This window comes from Myodes glareolus, chromosome 17 (genome assembly GCF_982192425.1).
Source record: "Myodes glareolus chromosome 17, mMyoGla1.1, whole genome shotgun sequence".
In the NCBI taxonomy this organism is placed as follows: Eukaryota; Metazoa; Chordata; class Mammalia; order Rodentia; family Cricetidae; genus Myodes; species Myodes glareolus.
In genome coordinates this window covers 28,114,737-28,128,947 of record NC_142042.1, presented here as the reverse complement: position 1 = coordinate 28,128,947, position 14,211 = coordinate 28,114,737, and the positions used below count along the sequence as shown (strand labels likewise).

General features: G+C 44.3%; 1 protein-coding gene across 2 annotated transcripts in view; it reads right to left on the bottom strand.

Moving 5' to 3' along the window:
- Positions 1–14,211, bottom strand: part of Mcub (mitochondrial calcium uniporter dominant negative subunit beta) — a 59,643-nt gene that overhangs the window by 22,370 nt on the left and 23,062 nt on the right. The window contains exon 2 of one of the 2 annotated variants that reach the window (XM_048456843.3): positions 12,040–12,223. The exons of the other annotated variant lie outside the window; for it this stretch is intronic. Within the exon in view, the coding sequence (XP_048312800.3) occupies positions 12,040–12,223 (184 nt within the window). The remainder of the gene's footprint in view (positions 1–12,039; positions 12,224–14,211) is intronic. 2 annotated transcript variants of the gene reach the window in all.

Genomic DNA, 14,211 nt, shown 5'->3' with positions numbered 1-14,211 from the left:
ACTGCAACGACTGTGGGAGGAGAAAGGCTATTGATAAGATGGCACCGCTGGATTGAGCCTTAGAAGGCAGAGGAAGGTTATTAAGAAGAGAGACGGAAAGGTTGGAAGCAGATTTTCACAATGAGGGGATGCAAAGGAGGGAACTGGTGACCATGATGGGGCAGAGATAAAATGAGACATAACTGAGTTTAATTTGAATCTGGCACAGGTCAAAAGAAGCATCTTTAGGGGGTGGGAATGTTTGTTTTCTGAGACATGGTCTCTCTGTGCAGCACTGCCTGGCTTGGGCCTCTGTGTGTTGACTCCATAGACACCCACCTCCTTCTGCTTCCAGTGCTGAGACAGAAAGGACACACTACCAGGCCTGACCAGAAAACAGTGCTCCTTTCAACTACAGGAACTCACTATTTTCCGGATGAAACCTTGCTATATTTAGATTTAATTTTGAGTTTAGTAAGATTTAAAGTTCATTTTAAGGAGATAAAAGATTACGGGGTTTATAACAAAAAAAGTCAAGCAACCAGTGGAGAGGCCCCTGTGGAGGACCCGAGGCCTCCAGCTGACAGCTAACTGTGAGCCTTTGGACAGCTGTCCTCCTCACAGCATCCCAGGAGACACTGAGATAGACCCGCCCAGGCAAGCTGCTTCACATTCCTGTAGTACAGAATCCTGCCAATCAACCTTCAGAAGCCCTTCCTGTGATGGCCATAGTAGGTCATGAAGGTTGGGGAACTAGATAGATGTCACTAGATAGGGGGAAAGGGACAGCTTGGATCGCTGAAAAATGAATCACCTAACTGAGAACAACTCCCAAAGAAGAAAAGCTTAGAACATTCCTTCTAATCCGATTAAGTAATAAAAAGAGAACCAACCACCTTCTGGAAGCTATCACTTACCATGGCTCTCCCCGCTCCCCCAACACTGTCCAACACTGTCAGCTGGCAATGGAAGATTGCTTTTGGGGTCCACAAAGCAGGACACAGATCTGCAGGCTTGTAGAAGAGATGCTGTAGGCAATGGGCACACAGCCCTGCAGCCATACTTTCTCTCCTTCACTCACTCTGCCTGTCCTGGTGCATCCAAAGTGTATGCCGGATGTGGGATGTCCTTCTGTATATGTGTTGCTTTATTGGTTGATGAATAAAGCTGCTTGGGCCTATGACAGGGCAGAATAAAGCCAGGTGGGAAACCCAAACAGAGATATAGGGAGAGAGCAGGCAGAGTCTGGGAGACACCATGTAGGTGCCGAAAGAGACAGATGCCCGGAACCTTTTCGGTAAGCCACAACCTCGTGGTGATATACAGATTAATAGAAATAGATTAATTTAAGATGTAAGACTTGGTTGATCAAAAGCCTGTGCTAATAGGCTAAGCAGTGTTGTAATTAATGAAGTTTCTGTGTGATTATTCGGATCTGAGCAGCTGGGCAAAGAGTGAGCAGTCTCTGTTCACTGTGGTCACCATATGTGACACATACACTGTAGCCACTCATGCCCATGCTATTATGTAACTTATTTTCTAGGGCAAAGTGAACCATAGTACACGGAAGGAATTTCACACTCCTGCCTAGTTCCCCAGTCTTGGGGCAGCAAGGTAGAAGACGTAGTTATAGAATCATGGAGTTCCCAGAAAACTAATAGATGAGGATCTTAAATTTAAAAATGTTTTTGTTATCAATAACTGTGAGCCCAGGGCTTGGTCGTGTGTGTGTGTGTGTGTGTGTGTGTGTGTGTGATGGCAGTGTTAAAAATTATGTCATGTAGAACCCCACATACAGATGTGCACTCGGTGACCTACTGCGCAGAACGCGCTCACAGCTTCCTCTAGGACAGATCCCTAGCTCCCCCACCCGCGGTGACGCTGACCTCCATCCAGAGACTGGATACTGAAGCAGAATAGCTGAAGAAGAGAATGAACTACAGAGTAACAAGCTCAACAGGATTCACTACGCCGTCTGGGAAACGAAGTTCAGGAACTCTCCAGGTAAAGTGGTTTCCTCTGACCGGAGACCCAGGAAAGGCAAGGATGGAGGGGGTGGGGTGTACGGCAGCAAGGACAAGACAGAGTGGATGACACATTCAGACTTCTACAGCCGCCATCTGCCTGAAAATAACTCCCAGGAAGGAAGGACGTCCTGTGCTATCCTGATTAAATAAAAAAAGGAAGGCTGAGGTCCTCAAATCAAATTTCCCGTGAACAGCCTAGGCTGCGGAAAAGTGCCACATCTCAGGCTGTCTCATAGAGCAGACCACACTTCATTGGTTTATATAATTAATACGTGTTAATAAAAAACGTTCCCAGGGCAGACTGAGTTTTGGTTTAGGAGGATCAAGAAGGAAATGTGATCTAAGTTTTCCCAAGGTCTTACCTAACAGGGCCACAAATAATTCTTCCCCTCACAGTTCCACACCTTGCGGCTTCCCACCTCACCCATATCTGCTTCGTCCCTTCTTGGCTTTAGTAGAACCCTAACTATGGAGCCAAACAGTTGGGATAAAAGCTGCAAGGCCAGACTGCCCAGACCCGAGCCCTGGGTCTACTTGCATGGTCTGCGTCCAGGCCCTTAACCTTTCTGCCCCCAACTCCTTCTCCCCAAAGGAAATCTTGTCAAGAGTCCAGCATGGGATACAGGGCTCTAAACCCACCACTTGGGAAGCTGAAGAAAGATGAGGGCCTTGAGTTCAAAGCCAGCGTGAGAAACATGGGGAGACCCTACCTCATAATGGAAGGAGAGGAAGGAAGGAGACTGCATTGAATAACACAAGTTATTTTCTCTCCCAAGTCAGCTGTCCCCGCGGCAGATCAATGCGCTCCCCTCTTTTCTCTTTCTCAATTAGGGACCCACGCAAGGGCTAGTGGCTGTGCTGGAAAACTGAAGTTCAAGTGAGCCCAATCTCACTTCCTCTGTGCCACTCACTCTCCTTTGGGAGCCGATGCCATCTCTCTCTGATGCTTCCAGCTCCTCCTGACTGGCTTCTTGGCTTTGGATTTTATCCACTCTCCATAGCATCGTTAATTTGATCATCAAAATATGAGCCCCAGGTCTTGTGACCCTTTGCTAAAAACTCAGCATCCCCTTTCGCATCGAATCAGCCCCGCATCCCTGCCGCCTGGACTTCTTCAGCACCTGTTTCTCCTTCCTTCCCTCTGGGCCCTCAAAGCACCCAGTTTGTTTTTTCTTCTCTCATTTCCTTTTCCCTTTTGCCTCTCTTTGCTTGCTAAGATGGGTTGTTGTTGTTGTTGTTGTTGTTTAGGTAGCCCAGGATGGCCTCAAATTCGTGGCATAGCCAAGATGACCTTGAATTTCTAATCCTCTGACTTCATCTCCCAGTTGCTAGATTTCAGGCATGCAACTCTGACACTGGTTAGCACCCGGGCTTGTCAATGAATTCCATCCACGCATTTAACAGCCTGATTCCTGCTTGGGGACTCTACGCTTTCCACTCCCCCCAGAACCACTGGCTTCTGTCGCGACTCAAGAGTGGCCTTGAGTGCCTTCCTTCCCTGACCCCATTCTAACCCCCTCACGTTCCTCGGTTCCTAGTCATCCCGAGTTGATATTATATCATCTATGTGTTCCTTCCTAATTGGACTGTCCCAGCTAAAGCTTCCAAGGAGCAAAGATTACACCTCTAGTTTCTGGCACTTTCTCTCTAGTACCTTGTGTTAATTTGGGAGCATAGGCCCCAGACCCTCGAAACTATCCCAGCCCCCAGGCCTGGTCTGGACTTTAAATCCCAGCAGGCCAGGTGCTGACCCCTCCCTGGGGTGGGGTGGTCAGGGCCATTCCCAAGAGTATTTTAAGTGAATTCCCAAAAGAGGAAGACGTGGTCTACTTTTCTTTTTCCTGGTTTCTTGTGTGGCTTCCCAGTTTCCCCTCGGGGCCACCCGAGAGTGCAGAACTCCCATTAAACCTGGATATCTCTTAATTTGACTTGTTTTGATTTGGTTTGATTGGGAATTTGCTTCAGCAGAGAGCTCGAGTTAGGGAAATATTCCTAACACCTTGAACTATGCTACCACAGGGTGAATACACACAAAAATATTTGTGGTACATTTCGAATCCCTGCACTTTGAGGCTAAGGCAGGAAGTGCAGGTTTGACTTCAGCCTGGGCTACAGAGTAAGAACTGTCTCAAACCTATGAAAACCTATGAAAAGAAAGACTCTTTTAAATCTATACTATGGCATCACAACCCTTTGACCAAGGGTATGACAAATGCTATAGCCACACAGAGAAAAAGCATTTCACTGCCTGAAGTAAACGCAAGACTAACTCCTTCCCAAAGCGCACTGTGTAGTTAAGAAGTCCCAGAGATTCCTCCAGTCCCTCTTGGCGAGGACACCACGAACTTGTCATTCCTTCCAAGACGCTTTCAGCATGTGACAAGAAACACTGTGCATCTCCTCTCGGGCACAGAGAAACTGGAAGGCTTCAGATTTGGGGATAAATTATGTATTTTAGGGAACTTATTAAAAATAAAAAAGCTAAATTTAGAAATAATGGGAATGGCTTAGGAGAGAACACCACGAGTGTGGCCAGGCATGGCGGTGCACGGCTGTGTCCCAGAGCTTTGGAAACTTGAGGCAGAAGTCTGAGACAGACTGGCCTTAGAAGAAAGATCCAGAGGGAAGCAGGAACCATGATCAAAATAAATATGTATATCTATATATTGAAAATTTATATATATACACACAGATAGATAGATAGATAGATAGATAGATAGATAGATAGATAGATAGATAGATAGATCACCAGAAAACCACAGCCTGAATGAGAGAAGGTGTGACTACAAACCTCAGGCTACATCAATGTAATTACTTTATTAACCACTTCTAGACGAAGGACTCCACCACGCTCATCTTCCCCATGTATGTTTTTCTCTGGCATGTTTTTTCACGTCCTAATTCCTGTGACTCTTCCCTTTCCTTACTTATCCCTTAAAGATTAACAAATATCCCCCAAAAATGGTTTTATGAGAGAAGAAGACAACTTGCTTTACTCTCAATATAAAACGCCACAACGACACTTTGACGTGTTTCGTAGGATCTTGTGCGACAGCCGCACAGGCTTCCTGAAAATAACACTCTCCTTAGAGACAAAAATAATTAACATCCAGTAGCTAATACTTCTGCCAGTTTCTACTTAAGTGTCAACGCAGCTTTAACTTAACAGCTGTAGACAGCAACTTCCACCTTTCCTACTTGATTATTTCTGTGACTTTAGCTTACAAATGGAAATGAATTTGGCAAACCTGAGAAACTTTTTAAAAGCATGAGTAAGTCCAAACAGCTGAACTGATGATAAGCCACCTGTTTGGTAAATAATATGATGTGTTTATTACAGTCATGATTTCCCAAAGAAATATCTGGTACTAAGATCCCAGTTTATGTTAAGGAAAATGAATCAGAGTGGCCATTTAACAGTGGGAGCTCAGTGTGGTACATTCATCCCTTGGTATTCCGGGGCAGGGAGGGAGCACGGGTTCCAAGGCCCCTTGAGGATATCAAAATGTGAATGTGCTCATTGGATGCCGCAGAAATTATACTGTTTAGAGAATGGCAAGGGAAATATTCTGTCATGGGGCTAGAACGATGGCTCAGTGCTTAAGGGCACTTGGTGCTTTCCCAAAGGACTCAGGGTTTTGCTTTGTTTTGTTCTGTTTGGAAATGTTTTTTTTTTTAAATCATACAATATGTTCTGATCATAGTTTTCTCTGCCCCAACTCCTCCCAGATGCTTGCTACCTCCTCATCCTCCCCCTCCTCATCCTCCCCTTTCCTCATCCCCCTACTTCCTCATCCTCCCTCCTCACCCTCCTCATCCACCCTCCCTCCTCATCCTTCCTCCCTCCTCATCCTCCCTACTTCCTCCTCCTCCCTCCTCATCTTCTCTACTTCCTCCTCCTCCCCCCCATCTTCCCTACTTCCTCCTCCTTCCCCCTCCTCCTCCTTCCCCCTCCTCATCCTCCCTCCCTCCTCACCCATCCTCCCTCCTCCCTCATCTATCCAAATCCACACTCTTTCTTCCTCTCATTAGAAAACCAGTGGGAAACAACAACAAAAGAAACAAAACTAAACTAAATCAGACAAAACAAACAGAAAGGAAAGAGGCAACGAAAAAGCACAAGAAACACAGAGGCAGACACACACACACACACACACACACATTTGCACATGTAACAACCCCATTAAAAGCACAAAATAATAAACCATAATATATAAGCAAAAGACATGTAAGATAAAGGAAAATGCCCATACAAAGCATTAAGAGACAAAGAATCTCTGAAAACACCACTGAGTTCCTTTGGTGTTGGTCATCTACATCTGGGCTTGGGGCTCGCTCTAGTTTGTATGAATACCCAAGTGAGACTCTGTTGAAGAAAACTAAATTGTCCTTTGGGAGCAGCTGTCGACTGGAGACAGCTTCTGAGTCAGGGAAGGGAGCTTGTGTCCCCTTTCCCTCTCAGAGCTGGGAGCCCAGCAGGCTTAGACCTGTGCAGCCCTGTGCCTGCTGCCACAGGCAGAGGACCCAGATTTGACTCCCAGCAGCCACATGGCAACTTACGACCATCTGTAACTCCAGTTCCAGCAAATCCAATGTCCTCTTTTAATCTCTGAAGGCATAAGGCATGCATATGGTACATAGACGTACAAGAAGGCAAAACACCCACACACATGAGAAAAACCCATTTGAACCTGGGTGTGAACTTAAACTTTGCAATATTTGCCCTGCAAGCTACGTAACCCTCAGAGACTCTTAGTGAAAGCCTGTTACACATACATACAAGTTGTGGTCTCCTTGAGAATTAAAGCATAGAAAACAGTGGAAGCGTTGCTACAGAGACAATAAATAACTGCTTATTTCTCAATTCTAATGATATAAAATAACGTGTGTTTATGTTGCCTTGTTACTTCTGTACTAATTAGAATTCATCTCTTGCATCTTAAATAAGAAATCTGTTGGAAGAACAGTGTGGCGCTTTTCATCTGAAGGACAGGAAGCAGAGCCACAGGGATTCTCTGGCATCCCACTAAGATGATTCAGCCATCTTCGTCACTGCCCACGAGTTCAAACTTTCATATCCATGGCAGATTGGTCTCAGGAGTTAGCAAGTCCTGCCCAACTAAGGATATGCAAAGAGGTATCTATTGGGGAAACACTCATAGACAGTGGCACTTCCTAACGTCTGTCTCCTCTATGTAACATTTGAAATATTTGGGGTATAGGTTTTTGTAAGTTTAGTTTATAAAACTTAGGAGCTGGGTATGGTGGTACAACTGTAATTATAGCACAAAAAGATGGATGGAGGCGGACCAAGAACTCAAGGCCTCCCTTGGCTATATAGTGAGTTTGAGGCAAGAATTGGCTGCATTGAGATCTGTGGAGGCCCAAAATGTAAGCCTATTTCCACCTTGTCTGATGGTCAGAGAGTTTGGAGGTTGCTAAAAATTGCTGACAACAACCAGGGCTACACATCCTGACTCAGGATGTGGCACTTGGTTCTTTTGACATTAAGGTACATAATTTTTATTGAACTTACATTTTTCTCTGCTCCCCTCCCTGCCTCTCACCTCCCCATCAACTCTCTCCCAAGGTCCCCATAATCCAAATTTACTCAGATCTTATCTTTTTCTACTTCCCATGTAGATTAGATCTATGTAAGTCTCTCTTAGGGTCTTCATTGTTGTCTAGGTTCTCTGGGATTGTGATTTGTAGGCTAGTTTTCTTTGCTTTATGTTTAGAAAACCACTTATGAGTGAGTATACATGAAAATTGTCTTTCTGGGTCTGGGTTATCTCACTCAATATGATGTTTTCTAGATCCATCCATTTGCCTGCAAAATTCAAGATGTCATTATTTTTTTCTGCTGTGTAGTACTCCGTTGTGCAAATGTACAACATTTTCCTTATCCATTCTTTGGTTGAGGGGCATTTCGGTTGTTTCCAGATTCTAGCTATGACAAATAATGGTGCTATGAATATAGTTGAGCACATGTCCTTGTGGCATGATTATTTTTAATCCCAGTACCTGGGAAGCAGAGGCAGATGTATCCCTGTGAGTTTAAAGTTAGCCTAGTCTACAAAAATAGTTCAAGGTAAAGCAGGGCTGCATAGTGAGACCCATCTCAAGATGTACACATAACCTTACAAAAAGTCATAATTTCTTTTTTTCTTTTTTTTAAACAATTTTTATTTTATTTATTATGTATACAATATTCTGTCTGTGTGTATGCCTGCAGGCCAGAAGAAGGCACCAGACCCCATTACAGATGGTGTGAGCCACCATGTGGTTTCTGAGAATTGAACTCAGGACCTTTGGAAGAGCAGGCAGTGCTCTTAACCACTGAGCCATCTCTCCAGCCCCCAAAAGTCATAATTTCTAAACTGTAGTGGTATATTATTTGTGTTTTAATAAATAAATCTTGATTGAAGATTAGAGGACAAAGCAGCCATACTAGTCAGCCATACAGGCCAGAGAGTGGTGGCACACACCCCTAATCCCAGGACTCGGGAGACAAAGGGATCTCTGTGAGTTCAAGGCCACCCTGGACTACACAAGTTGAATCTGTCTAAAAGAGAAGCAGAGCTCACACAAAGGTGATCCCAGCACTTGGGATCCCATGCCTTTAATCCCAGCACTAGAGATGTAAAGACGGGAGCTATATGGCTGTGGAGAGAGAGAGAGAGACAGACAGACAGACAGACAGAGACAGACAGACAGACACACACACACACACACACAGAGAGAGAGAGAGAGAGAGAGAGAGAGAGAGAGAGAGAGAGACAGAGAGAGACAGAGAGAGACAGAGAGAGAGAGAAATATAAGGGGGAAGAGACAGGAACTCAGTGGAGTGTGGAGCCTGAGGTTGGTGGAGAGTATTGCAGACAAGTCTTGCTTGTCTGAGACTTGGTAGAAGTAAGATCTCTCTGATGGCTTGGTTACTTTGCTTTTCTGATCTTCGGGTTGAACCCCAAATATCTGTCTCTGTCTCTAGTTTTTTATTATTTGTGCTACACTAAACATTAATTTTTAAACATTAAATATCATAAATTTCTCTTATAATACCTTTTATAGCCTTCCAAAAAGTAGTAATTCACAGTTATGGAGAGTAATAGGAATTCTAGTAAATTCTCTGTCTCTGCAAATGTTTTATATATTTTCTGTAAGAAATTCTAGAAGGAATCTGGGATGAGTAAAAACTGTGAGACTGAAAAAAATAAATAAAAATAAAACAACAACAACAACAACAAAAACACCCATGAGGCTGGTCAAGAGAGAAATGATGTTACTCAAATGACACGCAATGTAAAATTTATAAACTGCTTATTCTGGAATTTCCCACTTAATATTTTCAGACCATAACTGACCACAGGTAACTCCAGCAGGAAAGGGCAGTCTTAGAAGGGAGCTGTACTGTCAACCTCAGAATCTAAGCTTCGTTTGAGACAGTCTTTATCTCAGAGTGCAGACACTGGCCAACAGAAACCCTAATCCAGAACATTCTTTATCACTGAAAGACTAGAGAAGGATTAAGGCTCACTCTCTTGTGAGATGTGGTACCAAGGACCAATGCACTCTGGAAAGACGATACTCAATGTGAAATCACATTTCACAGAAGACTGAGGTACCTCTCCTCGTCCTGAACCTCTCTCTTGTTCTCCCACATCATTGCCTGAGCCCCACTACCTAAGGTGAGTGTACAGGTGTCTTAATTGGGGTTTTCTATTGCTGTGAAAAGACCCCATGACCACCACAACTTTTATAAAGAACACGTTTAATTGGGGTGGCCCGCTTACAGTCCAGGGGTTCAGTCCATCATCATCATCACGTTGTGCAGGAGGACGCGGGGCTGCAGGAGTAGCTCAGAGTCCCAAGTCTTGCAGGCAACAGGAAGTCGGCTGACTCACTGAGCATAGGAAACCTTAAAGCCCTCCTCCGCAGTTCCTCCAACCAGGCCACGCCCTCTCCAACAGAGCCACACCTCCTGAAAGTATCACGCCCTATGAGATTATGGAGAACAGCTACACTCAGACTACTACAATAGGTCATTCTAAAATTGTGTGGTAAAGTTCATAATGAGTAGTTTGAATAAAAATGTCCCCCATGGGCTCAGGTGGCTGAATATTTGGCCCCCGGTTGATGGCACTGTTTGGGAGATTTAAGAGGTGAGGCCTTGCTAGCGGGACAAACATCAAACAACAAACAGGCTGCCGACGACAAACACAGACAGATGGAAGACACAGGGAGAAGAGTGGAGAATTCAAATTTGGGCCACTTTTGGTTTAAATTATTCTACACAGAAGTCTCTCTTTTGTATGACTTAAGGCAACATCAAAACAGAAAATGAGAAAGTATTTATCAATAAATTTTTTACATATTTTATTACAGATTCCAAAAACACCAGGGTTTATATTTTTTTTTTAGAAATGCATTTGCTCAAATGAGAAATGTGTGAGCTGCCACAGCTTCAGTAAGAAGAGGAGCAAATATGGAGCCAGCTTGTCTTTCCACGCTGACACCGTGTTCTATAGTTTCCTCTTTTTACAGTGAGTACACAAACCTTTTGTGATTGACAAACACACATCCATTCATTGACGTCACACAATTCAAAGAGTCCAAACATTAACTGATGTCCATGTTTCCCAGGGATCAGCTACGGAAGCAGCCAGCCCACTGGTGTCATTTCACTGGGATGGGACCATGACTGGGCAATAACTCTGGAAGGGACGTTATAATTCTGGGACTTGTCCTCAAGCAAGAACAAGCACAAAATAGCAATGCTGCGTTTAGCACACTCGTCCCTGTACTTTTCTGTAATGTAGAAGCCTGAGGGATAAAGTCTGCTTTATTCCCTCTGTGTGCAACTCCGGCTGAGTGCTTTGTTCCTTCTATAATTCTACCCTGACAATTTAAGTCCATGACTTCTAAGCATTTCAAAATGCTATATGGCCTTCATTTCATCCGCCTTGTAACACGTCCCCCTGGTACATTAAAAGGTGCTACACTGGGCACCTTTTCTCACATTAGCAGGTTCAAGATGAAAAGTGAGTCCTATAAACTCACTGAACCACCCAGACGCCAGGCAGCTGCGTAATTTAGAACGGCTATGGAATTACGTTCATGTTTTGTTTTTACTGTGTTGTTGTTTTGGGATAAAGTCTTGTGTAACCGCAGCTGGCCGCCAAGATGCTGACTAGCAGAGGCTCATCTTGAACTCCTCATCTTCCTGCCTCCACCTCCAAGGGTGGGGGGTATAGGTGTGGAGCACCGTGTCTAGAACTCCTATGATCTCATAACCTTTTCCTTTCATCTCGTTTGTTTTTTTTTCCTAAGCAAGTCAATCTATTAATAGTCATGGGGAAAAAAATCACCTGGCCTGGCAGCTTTGCTCTGGCTGGCAGCTAGAAGAGGTTAAAGCTGGGCTTTTTAAGCAAGTCATCCAGACTCATAAAGTGGGAATCGGCTTGCCTCAACTGGCTAGAACTGTCAAGGACGTGGAGGGAGAACCTTGGTTAATTATAAGGCATGGGTGAGCATGGTGGCTCACCCCTGTGATCACAATACTTGGGAGGTAAATATAGGAGGATTGAGAGTTTCAGGACAGCTTAGGCTGTGCAAGCTCAGTCTGGGCTACATAAAACCCTGGTTCATACAAACAAGAACAACAAAAAGCCCACCACCCACCATAACTATCCATGGTCATAAAAACACCACTACCATGAATATAATAAATGTTCATGATCACCTCCCTATCTCTTCATAGTGACGACAAAGAAAGAGCAGTTATTGTTATGAAATCACTAATATACAGATTCCATTATGACCCAAACCGAATTCTAATTTATGTGTATATGAAGCTATTGCACCTATTTCTCCCGTGGGTTCTCAGCAAACAGTCTTCTCCAGATCAACTTTTCCCATTACATCTGGTCCATTACCTGATTTAAAGGGCTCTTTAGGGCACATGGACAATAAGTTCTAAGTGCAATCGGCCTTGATGTTTAACTTTTAATAAAGATTCAGACACAGAACCTACCATAATAAATACTATTCGGCAATGAACGCGATGAACAGTTTCCTGTCCACAGTCTGCAGTGAAGACAGGATAGGCCTCACTCCGCAACTTTTGCTCGGCTGGTGAGCCACAGGAGAGTTCTGTAAAGATCCGCTCTGGGTGCCAGGCCTTAGATCCACAGGTAGTAGGGCATCTGTCTTGGCACCTGGAGGGGCGTATGCAAGAAGCAGAGGAAGGTGGCACCTGGTGGTGAATTGAGAATCTACTCCACAGTTCCTCCAGCCATGTCTGGAAGGATGAGTCCCCAGAGACATGGGACTGAGAGAAGTACTCAAAGACAGCTTACGGAAGTCCAGAGTGACAGTGAAGAGCCGTGTGACCTGGTACAGGTCATCACCTACAGAAGGCCAAAGCCGTACCTGCTTCATAAAATTGATATGGCATTAAAGACGAGCAGGTATGTATAGACTCAGCACTCGGAGTCATTACATCGATTATTATAATTATTACTACAAGTTTCTCAAGGCAGATAATGGTGGTGTATGCATTTAACCCCAGCGCTCAGGAGGCAGAGGCGGGTGGATCCCTGAGTTTGAGGCCAGCCTGGTCTACAAAGTGAGTTCTGCAGAGAAACCTTGTCTCAAAAAGTGTGTGTGTGTGTGTGTGTGTGTGTGTGTGTGTGTGTGCATGCATATGTGTGTGTATAATATGTATATATATTTATATATGCATGTATATAATTTTCAGGTAAAACCAGTATGAACCATGTGGTGGTTTGTACGAGACTAGCATCCATAGGCTCTCATATTTGTAAGCTTAGCCCCCAGTTGATTAACTGTTTGGGAAGGATGGAGAGGTGTGACCTTGTTGCAGATGTGTTACTGGGGGTGGGACTGGAGGTTTCTAAAGCCCATGCCAGGCCTGGTGTCTCCTTCTCTGCCTGCTGTCTGTGGTTCAGGATGTAAATCACTCATCTACTGCTCCAGTGCCACACCTGTTGTGATGACCATGGACTGACCCTCTAAAACTGTAAGCAAGCCCCCAGGTAAATGCGTTCTTTTATAAACCTTGGCCATGATGTCTCTGTGTGGAAATAGAACAGTAACTAAAAGAAATCCAAAACACACTTATGTGTTCAATGACATCATTAAAAATATTTTAAAGGCATTGGGATCAAAACCGGAGCCCTGTGCATAATGCTTTACCACTGAGCCACATCCCAACATCTGGGAGGCAGAGAAAGGAGAATGCTGCAAATTCAAGGCCAACTCTGGCTTGCCTAGCAAGTTACAGGTCATTGAGGGTTACACAATGAGACTCGAAACAAAACAAAAACAAAACAGGAGGAAGAGCCAACATACAGGCGCAAATGCCTTTAGTCCCTGTTTTTAGAAGACAGGTAGGCAGATCTCTGTTGAGTTCAAAGTCAGACTTGGTCTATATAGTGAGTTCCAGGACAGCTAGGGTTATCTAGTATGACCCTGCCTCAAACAACAACAACAAATTTTTTTTAAAAAAAAGAAGAAGAAGAAGAAAAAGAAAAATGGAATGAGGGAAGGGGAGAGAGAGGAGAAACAGGCAGCTACAATTATGTTATGTCTTAGTTTGGGTTTCCCCCAACGCAAAGTTCACAAGGGTCTGAGAGTGATGGGAGGCAAGAGGCAGAAAAGGGAAAAAGCTAACAGACGAGCCCTGCTGGGGTCACCTCCAGACAAAGGGGAACTGACCCTGTCAGTGCCCATGAGAAGCACTTGGAGTGTCACCTAGAACTGTCCATATCGAAGCCATATTTTCAGCCAGTTGAGCAATGTCCTGTTCCTGCCGGTAGAGCTAAATGGAGAAAAGAGAGGAAGAAGGAACTTTCCCTGGGTCTTCAAGGCTACAGTTTGGCCAACAGGCTCAGCAAACTCTGAAGTCCTTGTGCTGAAGAAAACAACACTACACTGAATGCAGAAAAACCGTGGGGGTGTAACAGAAAGACCATGGGATGTAACAGAGAGACCATGGGATGTAGCCAGTTTAAGATCAAACACAACCAGTAGGAGGGTAAGCCCAATTTTTAAAGACATTATCAGTACATTTACAGTTAAAAGTGGAGGAGGCAAAGTAGATGCAGTTAAGGACCAAAGACATCAGCAACACGTAAAATCCCAAGAATAAGTGTGTTAAAACCACATTCCCAGGGATTTTCCA